This window comes from Chiloscyllium plagiosum, chromosome 6 (genome assembly GCF_004010195.1).
Source record: "Chiloscyllium plagiosum isolate BGI_BamShark_2017 chromosome 6, ASM401019v2, whole genome shotgun sequence".
In the NCBI taxonomy this organism is placed as follows: domain Eukaryota; kingdom Metazoa; phylum Chordata; class Chondrichthyes; order Orectolobiformes; family Hemiscylliidae; genus Chiloscyllium; species Chiloscyllium plagiosum.
In genome coordinates this window covers 106,535,896-106,549,712 of record NC_057715.1, presented here as the reverse complement: position 1 = coordinate 106,549,712, position 13,817 = coordinate 106,535,896, and the positions used below count along the sequence as shown (strand labels likewise).

The window sequence follows — 13,817 nt, the reverse complement described above, 5'->3', positions numbered from 1 at the left end:
CAGACAGCTGCCCGAGGCTGGAATCGAACTCGGGTCCCTAACACTGTGAGATACCAGTGCTATTAACTAGCCTTTGATATTATTAGATTAGATTCCTCGAGTATGGAAACAGGCCATTTGGCCCAACACCGACCCTCCGAAGAGTAACCCCACCCAGACCCATTCCCTTCTGACTAATGCACCTGATACTATGGGCAATTTAGCATGGCCAATCTACCTGACCTGCACATCTTTGGACTGTGGGAACAAACCAGAGCACCCAGACAAAGCCCACACAGACACGGGGAGCATGTGCAAACTCCACACAGACAGTCACACAAGGCTGGAATTGAACCTGGGTCCCTGGTGCTGTGAGACTGTAGTGCTAACCACTGAGCCACCTTGCTGCCCCAGTGATTCACAGTGAAAAAATGCTTATGGTGCTATCAAGTCAGAAATTCTAGAAACTTGGATCCAATGAAGAATTGGAGATATATGCCAGAATCGGGATGTTATGTAACTTGGTCGGGAACTTAAAGTTAATGGTCTTTCTATGTGCCTACATCTTCATTTTGACTGTTGCCAACTTTTCATTTCAGATTTGCTACTTACTAATCCAGGGAAGTGAGAAGTGAGCTCACATTCTCTGCCTTATTATTTAAGAGATTAGTTATTATCAGCATGGATTCTGCACTCCTCCATCAGTGTGCTTAAAGGTATTGAGGTTCAGGATAAGTAGGAGGTGTGAAGTAACCAGCTCTATCCTGTGTGTGCCTCTCCACTGACTTCTCAATTGAGGCGGGGACGTTAGGGAAAAACACGGTGTACCATAAAATCCAATGCATTGCTTTCAGAGCAAATATAGCAAACATTTCATCAAAAAAGATAACAATTTTCAGTTGTTTGGTTACTAATTAAATAACTGAGGAATCTTGGTGAACACATCGGGGCTCCCAGTGAATACATATGTGTGGAAGAGATAATGATCTCTGACTATAACATATTCCCTCAATGTTAAACTAGATTGCCAAGCAATCAGTCACTAACAAATGTTTCGCATCTGATATCCTAACTGTAAACATGTTTGGACACATCGTACATTTTGGCAGGGTCTGTATTGCATAAACTTTACCAAGTAAATGTCTCAGTTAAAGAGAAGCAAAGGAAGGACTGACATTTATAAAGCACACTTTCAATTTCTATGTTCAACTTCTGCTCATCTAAAAGAAATGTATTTTGTGTACCTTAGGCTCATTGAGATAAAGGGTCGGACCAAAGTCACCATGGAGTCTGAAGAAGCTTAAATAACAGTGCGGGAAGAATTCCAGAAAATATCGGAGTCTGTTGGTTTGTCCAGCATCCTCAAGGTGTGGGGCAAGGTCATACCGTCATAGAGATTTACAGCACAGGAAAAGGCTCTTTGGCCCATCGCATTCCCACTCATTAAAAACAAACACCTAACTGAAAGGTAAAGTGAAGCAAAGTGTTCTAAAATGTTAGCACTTCAGATATTAGTTGCATTTATTTATTAATTTATAAAAAAGTATTCATTTTCAAATTTGAACACTCCTCGTCACTGGGATCCTGGTGAAAGTCCAGGGCAGATTCTCAAGATTGAAACAATATGACAAAAAGAGTTCAGGGATCAAAGAAATGGCTTGTCTTCTCTCTGATTCAAACACAATGGGCTGAATTATAGAATCACAGAATTTTACAGTACAGAAGGAGACCATTCAGCCCAATTCCCAAAAGAGCTACCCAGCTTCCCGTTTTCCAGCCCTATCTCTGTAGCCCTCTAAATTAATCACTTTCAAATATATCTCCAGCCCTGTGTTGAACCTTGGTATTGAATCCACCTCCACCACTCTCCCAGGCAACGCATTCCAAATCCTAACAATTCTCTGAGTGCAGAAGTTTCTCCTCATCTCACTCCTAGCTCTCTTGCTGACAATCATGAAATTGCAATGCCTAGTTGCTGACATACCAGCTGATGGAAATACAATATCCTTCTCTCCCTGTCAAAACTGCTTATAGTGTTGAACATGTCAGTAAGGTCACTTCTTAATCTTCCCTGTTCCAAGGAGAAAGCTCAATTTCTCCCAACCTTCCTTGTACCTAAATCTCAGCATTCCTGGTATCACTTCAGTAAATCTTCTTTGCACTCTCTCCAGGTTTTAACATCCTCCTGCACCATAGCAGTTCTATGGTTGTGGGTTTAAGCAGGAATCCAGTTGAGCTGATTAAGATAGTTACATGGGTTGACAGAATATTTTATTTGATAGGGAATTGGGACAAAGATACAATGGCTTTAAAATTAGTGCTGGGCCAATGACAGATGCTGTCAGGAAACACTTCTTCACACAAAGGATAGAGTTTGAAGAATTCTGGATTAGAGGGTATGAGCCAAAAGGAGAGGCTAGAAATACTAGAGTTGCTTTCGGTGGAGGGGGCAGAGGCTGAGGGAAGACTTGATTGAAATATATAAAATTATGAGATGCATTTGACAGGGTTTGCAGTCAGAATCCTTTTTTCCAGAATTGAAATATCTAATACTAAGGGGTATGTATTTAAGGTGAGGGGGGAAAGTTCAAAGGAGATGTGACGGGCAACTTTATTACAAAGAGAGTGGTAGGTATCCCTGGATGTAAGTTTGCTTGCTGAGCTGGAAGGTTCGTTTTCAGATGTTTTGTCAGCACAATAGGTAACATCATAAATGAGCCTCCGGTGAAGCGCTGGTGTTATGTCCCACTTTCAATTTATGTGTTCAGGTTTCTTTGGGTTGGTGATGTCATTTCCTGTGTTAGTGATGCCATTTCCTGTTTATTTTCTCAGGGGGTGATAGATGGGGTCCAAATCAATGTGTTTGTTGATAGAGTTCTGGTTGGAATGCCATGCTTCTTGGAATTCTTGTGCGTGTTTCAATTTGGCTTGTCCTAGGATGGATGCGTTGCCCCAGTTAAAGTGGTGTCTTTCCCACCTGTATGTAAGGATATTAGTGATAGTGGTAGGTATCCCATGCTACCAGGGAATAGTGGTGGAGGCAGATACAATGAGGGCTTTTTAGATAAGCACATGAATAAGCAAGGAATGGAGGGACATCGACCAAGACCAGACGGAAGTTTGATTTAGTGTCATGTTCTACACAACATCATAGACTGAAGGGCCTGTTGCTCTGCTGTATTGATCTAGTTTCTGTGAACATTGGAACTCACTTTCCTAAAAATGCTGTTGAGGCCAGGGTTCAACACAAAACATCAGGGATGATTTAATTAGATTTCTATTAGGTAGTAATGAGATACTAAACCAAGTGCAATTGGAGTCAAGATACAGATCGACTGGGATTTGACTGAATTCTGGATCAAACCTAAGAGGTTAAGTAGGAGAAAGTGAGGTCTGCAGATGCTGGAGATCAAAGTTGAAACTTTATTGCTGGAACAGCACAGCAGGTCAGGCAGCATCCAGGGAATAGGAGATTCGACGTTTCGGGCACAGGCCCTTCTTCAGGAATGAGCAGAGAGTGTTCAGCAGGAGAAGATAAAAGGTAGGGAGGAGGGACTTGGAGGAGGGGCGTTGGAAATGTGATAGGTGGAAAGAGGTCAAGGTGAGGGTGATAGGTCGGAGTAGGATGGAGGCGGAGAGGTCAAGAAGAAGACTGCAGGTCAGGAGGGCGGTGCTGGGCTGGAGGGATTCGGCTGAGACAAGGTGGGGGGAGGGGGGATGAAGAAACTGGTGAAGTCCAAGTTCATCCCCTGTGGTTGGAGGGTTCCCAGTCGGAAGATAAGACGCTCCTCCTCCGACCGTCGCGTTGTTGTGGTTTGGCGGTGGATGAGTCCAATGACCTGCATATCCTCGGTGGAGTGGGAGGGGGAGTTGAAATGCTGTGCTACAGGGTGGTTGGGTTGGTTCGTCCGGGTGGCCCAGAGGTGCTCTCTGAATCGCTCCGCAAGTAGGCGGCCTGTCTCCCCAATATAGAGGAGGCCACACCGGCTGCAGCGGATGCAGTAGATGATGTGGGTGGAGGTGCAGGTGAATCTGTGGCGGATATGGAAGTTTCCTGGATGCTGCCTGACCTGCTGTGCTGTTCCAGCAATAAAGTTTCAACTAAGAGGTTAAGTAACCTCCTACTTTTACTTTGTTCCTAAATCAAACCATACTCATGGCATTAGAAACACCTCCTCATAGAATGATGGGATTGAATCTTAGGATATAAGAACATAAGAACTAGGATCCGTCCCTTCGAGCCTGCTCTGTCGCTCAATAAGATCATGGCTGATCTTTTCGCGGACTCAGATCCACTTACCCACGCTCTCAGTGTATCCCTTAATTCCTTTATTGTTCAAAAAAATCCACCTCAGCTTTAAAATCGTTTACTGAAGTAGCATCAACTACTTCACTAGGCAAGGAATTCCATAGATTTACAACCCTCTGGGTAAAGAAGTCCTTCCCAATTCAGTCCGAAATCTGCTTCCTCTAATCTTGAGGCTATGCCCTCTTGTCCTAGCTTCACCTGCCAGTGGAAACATCCTCTCTACTTCCATCTTATCTTTTCCCTTCGTAATTTTATATGTTTCCATGAGATCCCCCTCATTCTTCTGAATTCCAATGAATATAATCACAGTCTACTCAGTCTCTCCTCATAAACCAACCCTCTCAACTCTGGGATCAACTTAGTGAACCTCCTCTGCACCTCCTCCAGTGTCAGTACACTCTTTCTCAAGTAAGGAGACCAATTCTGCACACAGTACTCCAGGATTGGCCTCACCAGCACCCTGTACAGCTGTAATATTACCTCCCTGCTTTTAAACTCAATCCCTTTAGCAATGAAAGACAAAATGCCATTTGCCTTCCTAATTACTTGTTGTACCTGCAGACCAACCTTCTGTGATTCATGCACAAGGACACCCTCTGTATAGCAGCATGCTGCAACTTTTTACCATTCAAGTAATAATCCTTTTTATTAATGTATGACTTCACATTTATTAACATTGTATTCCATCTATCAGACCTTTGCCCACTCACTCAATATATCAATGTCCCTCTGCAAAGTTTAACAGTCCTCTGCACACTTTGCTCTGCCACTCATCTTCATATCATCTACAAATTTTGAGACCCTACGCATGGTCTCCAACTCCAAATCATCTTTCAACTATCACCTGCTATTTCTCTCGCTATCTCTTTTAGTACCCTGGGTTGCATTCCATCAGGGCCAGGAGACTTCTCTATCCTTAGCTCCATTAGCTGCTCAACTCTACCTCTTCCGTAATAATGATTGTTTCCAGATCCTCACCTACCTTCGTCTCTTTGTCACTTATTGGCATGTTATTAGTGTCCTCACTGTGAAGAACAATACAAAATACCTGTTCAATGCCTTGACCATTTCCTCATAACCCATAACTAAATGCCCCATCTCATCTTCTAAAGGACTAACATTTACTTTAGGCACTCTTTTTCATTTTATACATTTTTAGAAACTTTATATTCTGTGCTAGTTTTTTCTCATGTTCTATCTTACTTTTCTTTATAGCTCTTTTTTGTGGCTTTCTGTTGACCTTTAAAGTTTTCCCATGTTTCATGCTGTTTCTGGCCACTTTGTATATCTTCTCTTTCAGTTTGATAGTCTTCTTTATTTCCTTAGACACACAAGGCAGATTTCCCCATTTCTTACGTTCCTTCCTTTTCACTGGAATATATTTTTGCTGAGTACTTTGAAAAATTGCTTTGAAACTCCTCCACTGCTTGTCAACTGTCCCACCATAAAGTCTTTGTTTCTAGTCTAGTTTAGCCAAGTCCGCCCTCATTCTATTGTGGTCTCCCTCATTTAAGCACAGGACCATGGTGTGGATTTTACCTTCACACTCTCCATCTGTGTTCTAAATTCAACCATACTGTGATCGCCCCTTCTAAGAGGATCTGGAAATGTGTTGCTGGAAAAGCGCAGCAGGTCAGGCAGCATCCAGGGAACAGGAGAATCGACGTTTCGGGCATAAGCCCTTCTTCAGGAATCCTTCTTCAGGTTTCCAGCTCTGATCTCCAGCATCTGCAGACCTCACTTTCCCTTCTAAGAGGATCCCTAACTATGAGGTTATTAATTATTCCTGTCTCATTACACAGGACCAGATCTAGGATAGTTTGTTGCCTCATCGGTTCCATTACATGCTATTCAAGAAAGCTATCATGGATAAACTCAGTGAACTCCTCCTGATGGTTACCTGACCAAGCTGGTTTGAACAATCAATGTGTAGATTAACGTTCCTATTGATAATTGCTGTCCCATTTTTACAGGCATTAGTTATTTCTTTGTTTGTTGCCTACCCCAATGTGGTGCTATTATTTAGTGGCCTATAGACTACGCCTATCAGTGACTTCTTCCCCTTAGAATTTCTAATTTCCACCCAAATAGATTCAACCTTATACTCCATAGAACCTATATCATCTCTCAGCGCCACCCTGATGTCGTTCTTGAATATCAGAGCTACACCACCTCCCTTGCCTTCCTGTCTGTCCTTCTGAATAGTCTGGTACTCCTGAGCATTTAATTCACAGTTGTGACCATCCTGTAACCATGTCTTCGTTATGGCTACCACATCATATCCATTTTTGATGATTTGTGCTGTTAACTCATTTACCTTGTTGCGAATGCTACAAGCATTCAGGTAAAGTGCCTTTATGCAAGCTTTCTTACCCTCATGATTTCCAACATCTCCAATAATATGTCCAGAGTTATTTTAGATTAGATTTCCTACAGTATGGAAACAGGCCCTTTGGCCCAACAAGTCCACACTGACCCTCCGAAGAGTAATCTACCCAGACTCATTCTCCTTATTTACCCCTGACTAATGCACCTAACAGTATGGGCAATTTAGTATGGCCAATTCCTTCCTTTTTACTTCTCTCATAGTCTGCCTTGAACTTAAACCCTCCTGCACACATGCTAACCCGCTGATTACCTTTTTATTTGCCATCATACTTCCTGTCATTTCCCTTGGCATTTCCCTGACTCACTAGTGTAAAGTCCTAGTGACCACCCCCTTTATCCTTTTCACTCGAACACTGGTTCCAGATTGGTTCAGGTGAAGACCATCCCATCGGTACAGATCCTCCTGGTTCCAAAACTGATGCCAGTGCCCCATGAAATGGAACCCCTCTTTCCCACACTATTCCCTTATCCACGGGTGTACTTTGCCAATTTTCTAATCCCTGAGCCAATATGCACGTGGCTCAGGCAGTAATCTGGAGATTATGACCCTCAAACACCTGTTCCTTGATTTCATTCCTAGTGCTTGATAATCCCCAAACAGATCCTCCATCCTATCCTTGCCTATGGTGATAATCCCAATGTGGATCACAACAACTGGACCCTCCCCTTCCTGCTCCAATATCCTTTCAAGCCGGTCAGAGATGTCCTGCATGCTGGCACCGGGCAGGCAACACACCATGCGGGACTCCTGATCCGGCTCACAAAGGATACTAACTGTCACCCTAATTATAGAATCCCGTATAACTACCACTTGTCTTTTTGCTTCCCCCTCTTGAATGGCCTTCTGCAACATGGTATTGTGGTCAGCTGGCTCATCCTGCAGTCCTTTTCCTACCCACACAAAGTGGAAGTACCTCATACCTGTTGGATGAGGTCAAAAACTGAGGTTCCTGCACTCTGATCCCAGGATCCCCCTACCTGCCTCACTTATAATCACACCCTGTTGTCCTGGTCACTAACTGAATTTGAATTACTTAATCGACCAGATGTGACTGCCTCCTGAAACAAAGTGTCCAGGTAACTCTCCCGCTCCCGATGTGCCACAGTGTTTGAAGCTCAGGTTCCAGATCATCAACTTTGAGCTGGAGTTCTTCCGGCCCCAACTCCTTCTGGATAGTGAGGAAGGAGACGGAGGCTTTGAAAATGAGATGGATCATAGTTGAGAACTTTGGAGAACTCTGGTTCAAGAATGGAAGAATGCAAGAATTATAAGCAAGAGTAGGCCTCTTAGCCCATTGTCCTTCATGACCTAACAAGACCATGGTGATCTGAGTGCAGCCTTATTTCGTCATCTCTACTGTCTGCTCCCTCCACCCTACCTTTCCATGCCAGTTAAAATATCTACCAAACACAGGCCCAAATATGTTCAATGGAACAATCTGGAAAAATCTCTGTGGAAACGAGCTCCACAGGCCAACAAATAGAGTCATAGAGTCATAGAGATGCACAGCATAGAAACAGACCCTTCGGTTCAACGCGTCCATACCGACCAGATTCCCAACCCAATCTAGTCCCACCTGCTAGCACCCGGCCCATATCCCTCCAAACCCTTCCTATTCATATACCCATCCAAATGCCTCTTAAATGTTGCAATTGTACCAGCCTCCACCACTTCCTCTGGCAGCTTATTCCATACACATACCACGCTCTGCATGAAACACTTGCCCCTTAGGTCTCTTTTATATCTTTCCCCTCTCACCCTAAACCTATGCCCTCTAGTTCTGGACTCCCCGACCCCAGGGAAAAGACTTTGTCTATTTATTCTATCCATGCCCCTCATAATTTTGTAAACCTCTATAAGGTCACCCCTCAGCCTCCGACGCTCCAGGGAAAACAGCCCCAGCCTGTTCAGCCTCTCCCTGTAGCTCAGATCCTCCAACCCTGGCAACATCCTTGTAAATCTTTTCTGAACCCCTTCAAGTTTCACAACATCTTTCTGATAGGAAGGAGACCAGAACTGCATGCAATATTCCAACAGTGGCCTAACCAGTTTTCTGTGCAGCTGCAATATGACCTCCCAACCCCTGTACTCATCGCCGAGAGGAAAATATTTCTCCTCATCTCAGTGCAGTTTTCACAATAGTTTCAAACTCCACCATAAAGGGCAGCATCCACTCCATCACCTGTTCAGCATAACTTCTGTACTCAGTGCCTTTTTAAAAAAAAGTCCTAGATCCCATTTGCTTTAACGCCTCAACATGATTCAAGATCTTAATAGATCTGTGCACATCAACCCTCAAAAACTGCTGTCCAGGTGTACCTTACATCATTAAGCCTGTATCAGCTCTTCCTAAATCTTCATTAAAAATACAACACCTCGTACTGCTCTGTCTTAATTTCCATTTGCCCATCATTCGTCTGCCAAATCTGCTCACTCCCTGTAACTCCTATTGCAGTTGATTGCTATCTATCACAACACCAAGTTTGCTATTTTTGGTATGTTTTGACATTATACTCTTTATTCCAATTTACGAGTCATATCTTGATAAAAACAGTGGTCCTTAGCATTGACAATTGGGGAACATTGTTGTCGATCATCATCCAATCTGAATAATAACTATCCCAGTCCTGAGGAAGGGTCACCGAACTCAAAACGCTAAGTCTGATTTCTCTTCGCAGATGCTGCCAGACCTGCTGAGCTTTTCCAGCAACTTCTTTATTTATTTATCATGGTTCACTGTTTTCCTCTCTTAACTCAATTCATTCTGATAAAAATATATTGTTAAATTAGTTGCAGTCTTACTTCATCCCAAATATGACTCAACACCAGAAAAGGCATGAGATGGTTGGTCAGGAAGTGGAAGCATACATGTTCACGCAACTAAAGATGTTTTGTTGAAATTATGTTTGGCATAGAACAGTGATTAATGAGAACTTTGCAAATGCTATAAATCTGAAACAAAATTACAGCATGAAGGAAATGTATAGCAACTGAGAATAAGCAGTCTAAATCTAATTTATTATGCTTAGAGATGCTCCTCCACTTGTGAACACAGACATACCCCCTGGACTTAACTGTTTCTCCTCGCAGGAGCAAGTGAGCACTGCAGATGCTGGAGGTCAGAGTGGAGAGTGTGGTGCTGAAAAGACACAGCAGGTCAGGCAGCATCCGAGACACAGGAGAATCAAAGTTTCGAGCAAAAGCCCTTCATCAGACATGGTGGCTCAGTGGTTAGCACTGCTGCCTCACAGCACCAGGGTCCCAGGTTCAATTCCAGCCTCGGGTGATTGTCTGCGTGGAGTTTGCACATTCTCCCCGTGTCAGCCTGGGTTTGCCTCCGGTTTCCTCCCATAGTCTAACGATGTGCAAGTCAGGTGAATTGGCCATGCTAAATTGCCCATAGTGTTAGGTGCTTTCATCAGAGGGAAATGGGTCTGGGTGGGTTACTCTTCAGAGGGTCAGTGTAGATTGATTGGGTCACAGTATAGGGAATCTAATCTAATCCTTCCAGTTCCACACTCTCGACTCTGTTTCTCCTAGCAACCAATATAGACTTAAGCACATCTGACCATCCTCCTGCCTATTGCCCAATGTGAAACTAATCCCATTCAGTCCTACATTTAGGTGAAAGTGAGGACTGATGAAGGGCTTTTGTCTGAAATGTCGATTCTGCTGCTCCTCGGATACTGCCTGACTTGCTGTACTTTTCCAGCACCACACTCTTTGCTCATTCCTGTATTTGCTGACCTGTGTTTTATTCCCTGTCTGACAGCATCTCAATTTCATCTTTATTTTCAAATCCCTCCATGCCATCATTGCCTCAACTCCTACAACATGTTTTGTCCCAACAAGTCTCCAAGGTCTCCACTGAATAGAACTTATTCAGTCATGCATAGGAGCATAAAAAGGTAAGAAATAGGTGCATGACTGAGCCAAATATCTCTTGTAAATCCCTAATTTTCATCTTCCCACACTGGTAGCTGTGCCTTCAGATGCCTAGGTTCTGAACTTAGGAATTCCTCCCTTAAATTCCTTTCATTCTCCCACACTCCATCTCACCAATCTCTTTCACCAAGCTACCCAAAGCTCTATGTATGATACTCTCTATAGCTCGGTGTCAAATTCAGTCTGATGCTGTTCCTGTGGAGAGTCTTCAGATGTTACAGCATGTGAAAGAAATGCAACTTGTTGTTTGTGCAGTCACCTTTTCCAATCATAAATCCCTGGCATCACATTGCAACAGTTAATTATTCTGCTTAAAACGGCAGTCTGCTTTAAAATTTGAGAGTAGCAAGAAAATAAGATTTGATTCCTAGTTCTACATCCACCCATTTCAATCAAGGTTATTTGTGTCATTCATTCTTGCTTTGTGGGCATCACTGACAAGGCTGGCATTGTTTGTCTATTCCAAGTTGCCCTTCAAAAATGTAGCATTGTGCCGACTTCTTGAACTGCTACATTCACTCATTCAAAAGCAGATTTGATTTCCCCTTATGACAAAAGCATTCTTTTTAGGTAGTCCATTTCTGATTTCTGATTAATAATGTTCTGCTCTTTCCTTCTCTTAAGAAAACCCATCCACTCGTAGTGGTTTCGATTTGAGGTGCCAGTTCATCATGGCAGTGGATAATGAGACTCTGGAAATGCTATCAAATCAAACTATTAAGACTACTCTTCCAATCTTTTACATCATTGTTGCAACCATCAGCCTGCCTGGGAATGGGTTCTCATTGTTTCTTCTCTGCCGAGCACAACCTAAGACGCCTTCCATCATCTTCATGATCAACCTCACCCTCACTGATCTTCTACTGGCCATCTTCTTGCCTTTTCAGAGTGCATACCACTGGAACGGTAACAATTGGATCTTTGGAATTGAACTGTGTAATGTAGTTACTGTGCTATTCTACGCGAACATGTACTGCTCCATCTTAACGATGACATGTATTAGCTTGGACCGCTATGTAGGAGTAGTGCTCACAATGCACTGTGTCAGATGGCGGACAAAGAAGCATGCAATTGCAATTTGCCTAGGAATGTGGGCAATCATGTTGGTTGTCTTACTGCCACTGGAGATGAAGGATTTGACATATGACGTTCATGAACTCAATATTACCACGTGCTTTGACATTCTGAAGATGGACATGCTACCTTCCAAAGGAGCTTGGGCAGCTTTTCTTTTCACTTTATTTATGATCCTGTTCTTAATTCCATTTAGTGTGACTGTGTATTGTTACATTCGGATCATTGCCAAGCTGATCAATACCTCTTCAAGTTATGTCAGTGCACAAAAGAGGAGAGCTATTGGTTTAGCTTTAATTGTGCTGCTGGTGTTTGTAACGTGTTTTGCACCCAACAACCTTATCCTTCTGGTTCATATAATCAAACGGATCTTTTTCAACAGAGGGGTTTACACAGCCTACAAAGTCACGCTCACCCTGAGCTGCTTAAATAGCTGCCTTGACCCATTCATTTATTATTTTGCCTCCAAAGAGTTTCGTAAGAAGCTCAGAACATACTTGGGGATAGCAATAATCTCAAGCCAAGGAAGTCTAACCGAATGCAGAAGGGAAAGCATGTTCTCAATGCGGTCGGGCTTACAAAATCATCAAGCTTTGGAGATGCATCTCTCTTTGAATTCAACAAATGATTCAGTATAGACTAAAGTTGGCAGAAGACAGTGCGATGTAGTATACTGAAAGCAAACCTATAACTGATAGGAAGGTTTCCTGATTGTTCGATTGCAGACTTAAGATATTAAGCATGAAACCAACTTTGAGCTCATGCATCTCTGGAAGCAGATGGAAAAATTCCAAAGCCACAAGTCTGAGAGTAGTTCTCAGATTTGATACGTATTTAAAACTTGTCACATTAATTCCATGGTTTCCCTAGTTCACAGTTATGATTTCCAGCCAGAAGCCGTTGAGGTTCCCCCTCGGTTTTGAGGAGTGAGAAGGTGGAGATTTGAAAATCATTTGCAATGGGTTCCACAGGCAGCAACATGACCAACTGCTGAATGCCATTGAAAATGGTCGGATAACGATCTACAGACAACTTGAGCTCTCCGTTGAAAGATGAATGTAGCAAAGGGAACATGCATGGATCTAAATCCCTTTGATGGAGTGAAAGGGGAGGATTTGCTTTTCATTTTTAGCTCTTAATAATCTGCCAATGTTTCCAATCAAGACTCATGAACCATTAAGTTAACTCCCACCTCCTTCTCTCTGCAACTGCTTGCTTGATCTGTTGAGTAGTTTATAGCACTTTCTGTTTTTATTATAGAATTCTATCAGATATTTTGCTTTTTGCCATTTTCCAAACCCCAGGTTAACACTTTTCTCAGGAATCAATAAGCAATATGGAACTTTTGATGCTGCTCAGTTCAGTAAATCTTCCTGTTGTATATTCATAAAGTTTTTTGCAGGAATTCCATTGTTATATATAATTTCGGATTTGGAATTCTTGTAATTTGCAGAAGGCATAGCATAATTAAGAGATAGTTATAAATACAATTCATTATTGTAGTGTTGTTGTATATTCAGGAGGTCCTTCATTTCTTTCATAGTACAGTGTAATAGTGGGAATATTTGTTGCATGCATGTTTCTGACGTATCCTAACTCTAAATCAACACAAATATATCGGAAAAAGTCAGCAATGAACAGATTCCAAGTGAAATAAAAAATCATTTCATGGGATACCCAAGTGTAAACTGAAGTATCATCACACTGCCCACTTCATGACACGGAAATAAATTAGCCAATTCATTCTGAATTCATTCTGAATTGTCAAATCCAAAAGGATGCTTCTTTCTTTGGATTAGGGAGGAAAGACCCAGCTGCCCAGTGTTGCTTGTTGGAGAATGCAAAAATGACTGAATTAGCTGTATTGTCACAAGGAACCAGTAACTCCTTTAATCTCATGAAAACATTGCAACACTCCTTCATGGAAGTGTTATCAGGCAGCCTTCGACACCAGGCTGCATTAGGAGACATTAGGAAAGGGGACCAAAGCTTAATCAAAGAAATATGATTAAAGGGGTGTCTTTGAGAAGAAGAGACAGGTGGGCAAGAGGCCAAGCTGAGGAAGGAATTTCCCATTCTTGGGGCCTAGGAAACCTTCAGAAACGGAATGGTTGAAATTGG

At 42.6% G+C, this 13,817-nt stretch overlaps 1 protein-coding gene across 6 annotated transcripts in view; it reads left to right on the top strand.

Moving 5' to 3' along the window:
- Window positions 1–12,964, top strand: part of LOC122550916 (P2Y purinoceptor 8-like) — a 45,270-nt gene extending 32,306 nt beyond the window's left edge. For 5 of the 6 annotated variants that reach the window (XM_043692358.1, XM_043692355.1, XM_043692356.1 and 2 more), the window contains 2 exons: window positions 1,229–1,447; window positions 11,247–12,964. In XM_043692358.1, coding sequence (XP_043548293.1) covers window positions 11,294–12,334 — 1,041 coding nt within the window. In that variant the 5' untranslated portion in view covers window positions 1,229–1,447; window positions 11,247–11,293 and the 3' untranslated portion in view covers window positions 12,335–12,964. Of the gene's footprint in view, window positions 1–1,228; window positions 1,448–10,162; window positions 10,586–11,246 lie in introns of those variants that run through there. The other variant, XM_043692360.1, reaches the window with a different exon arrangement.
- The last annotated feature ends 853 nt before the right edge of the window (window positions 12,965–13,817 follow it).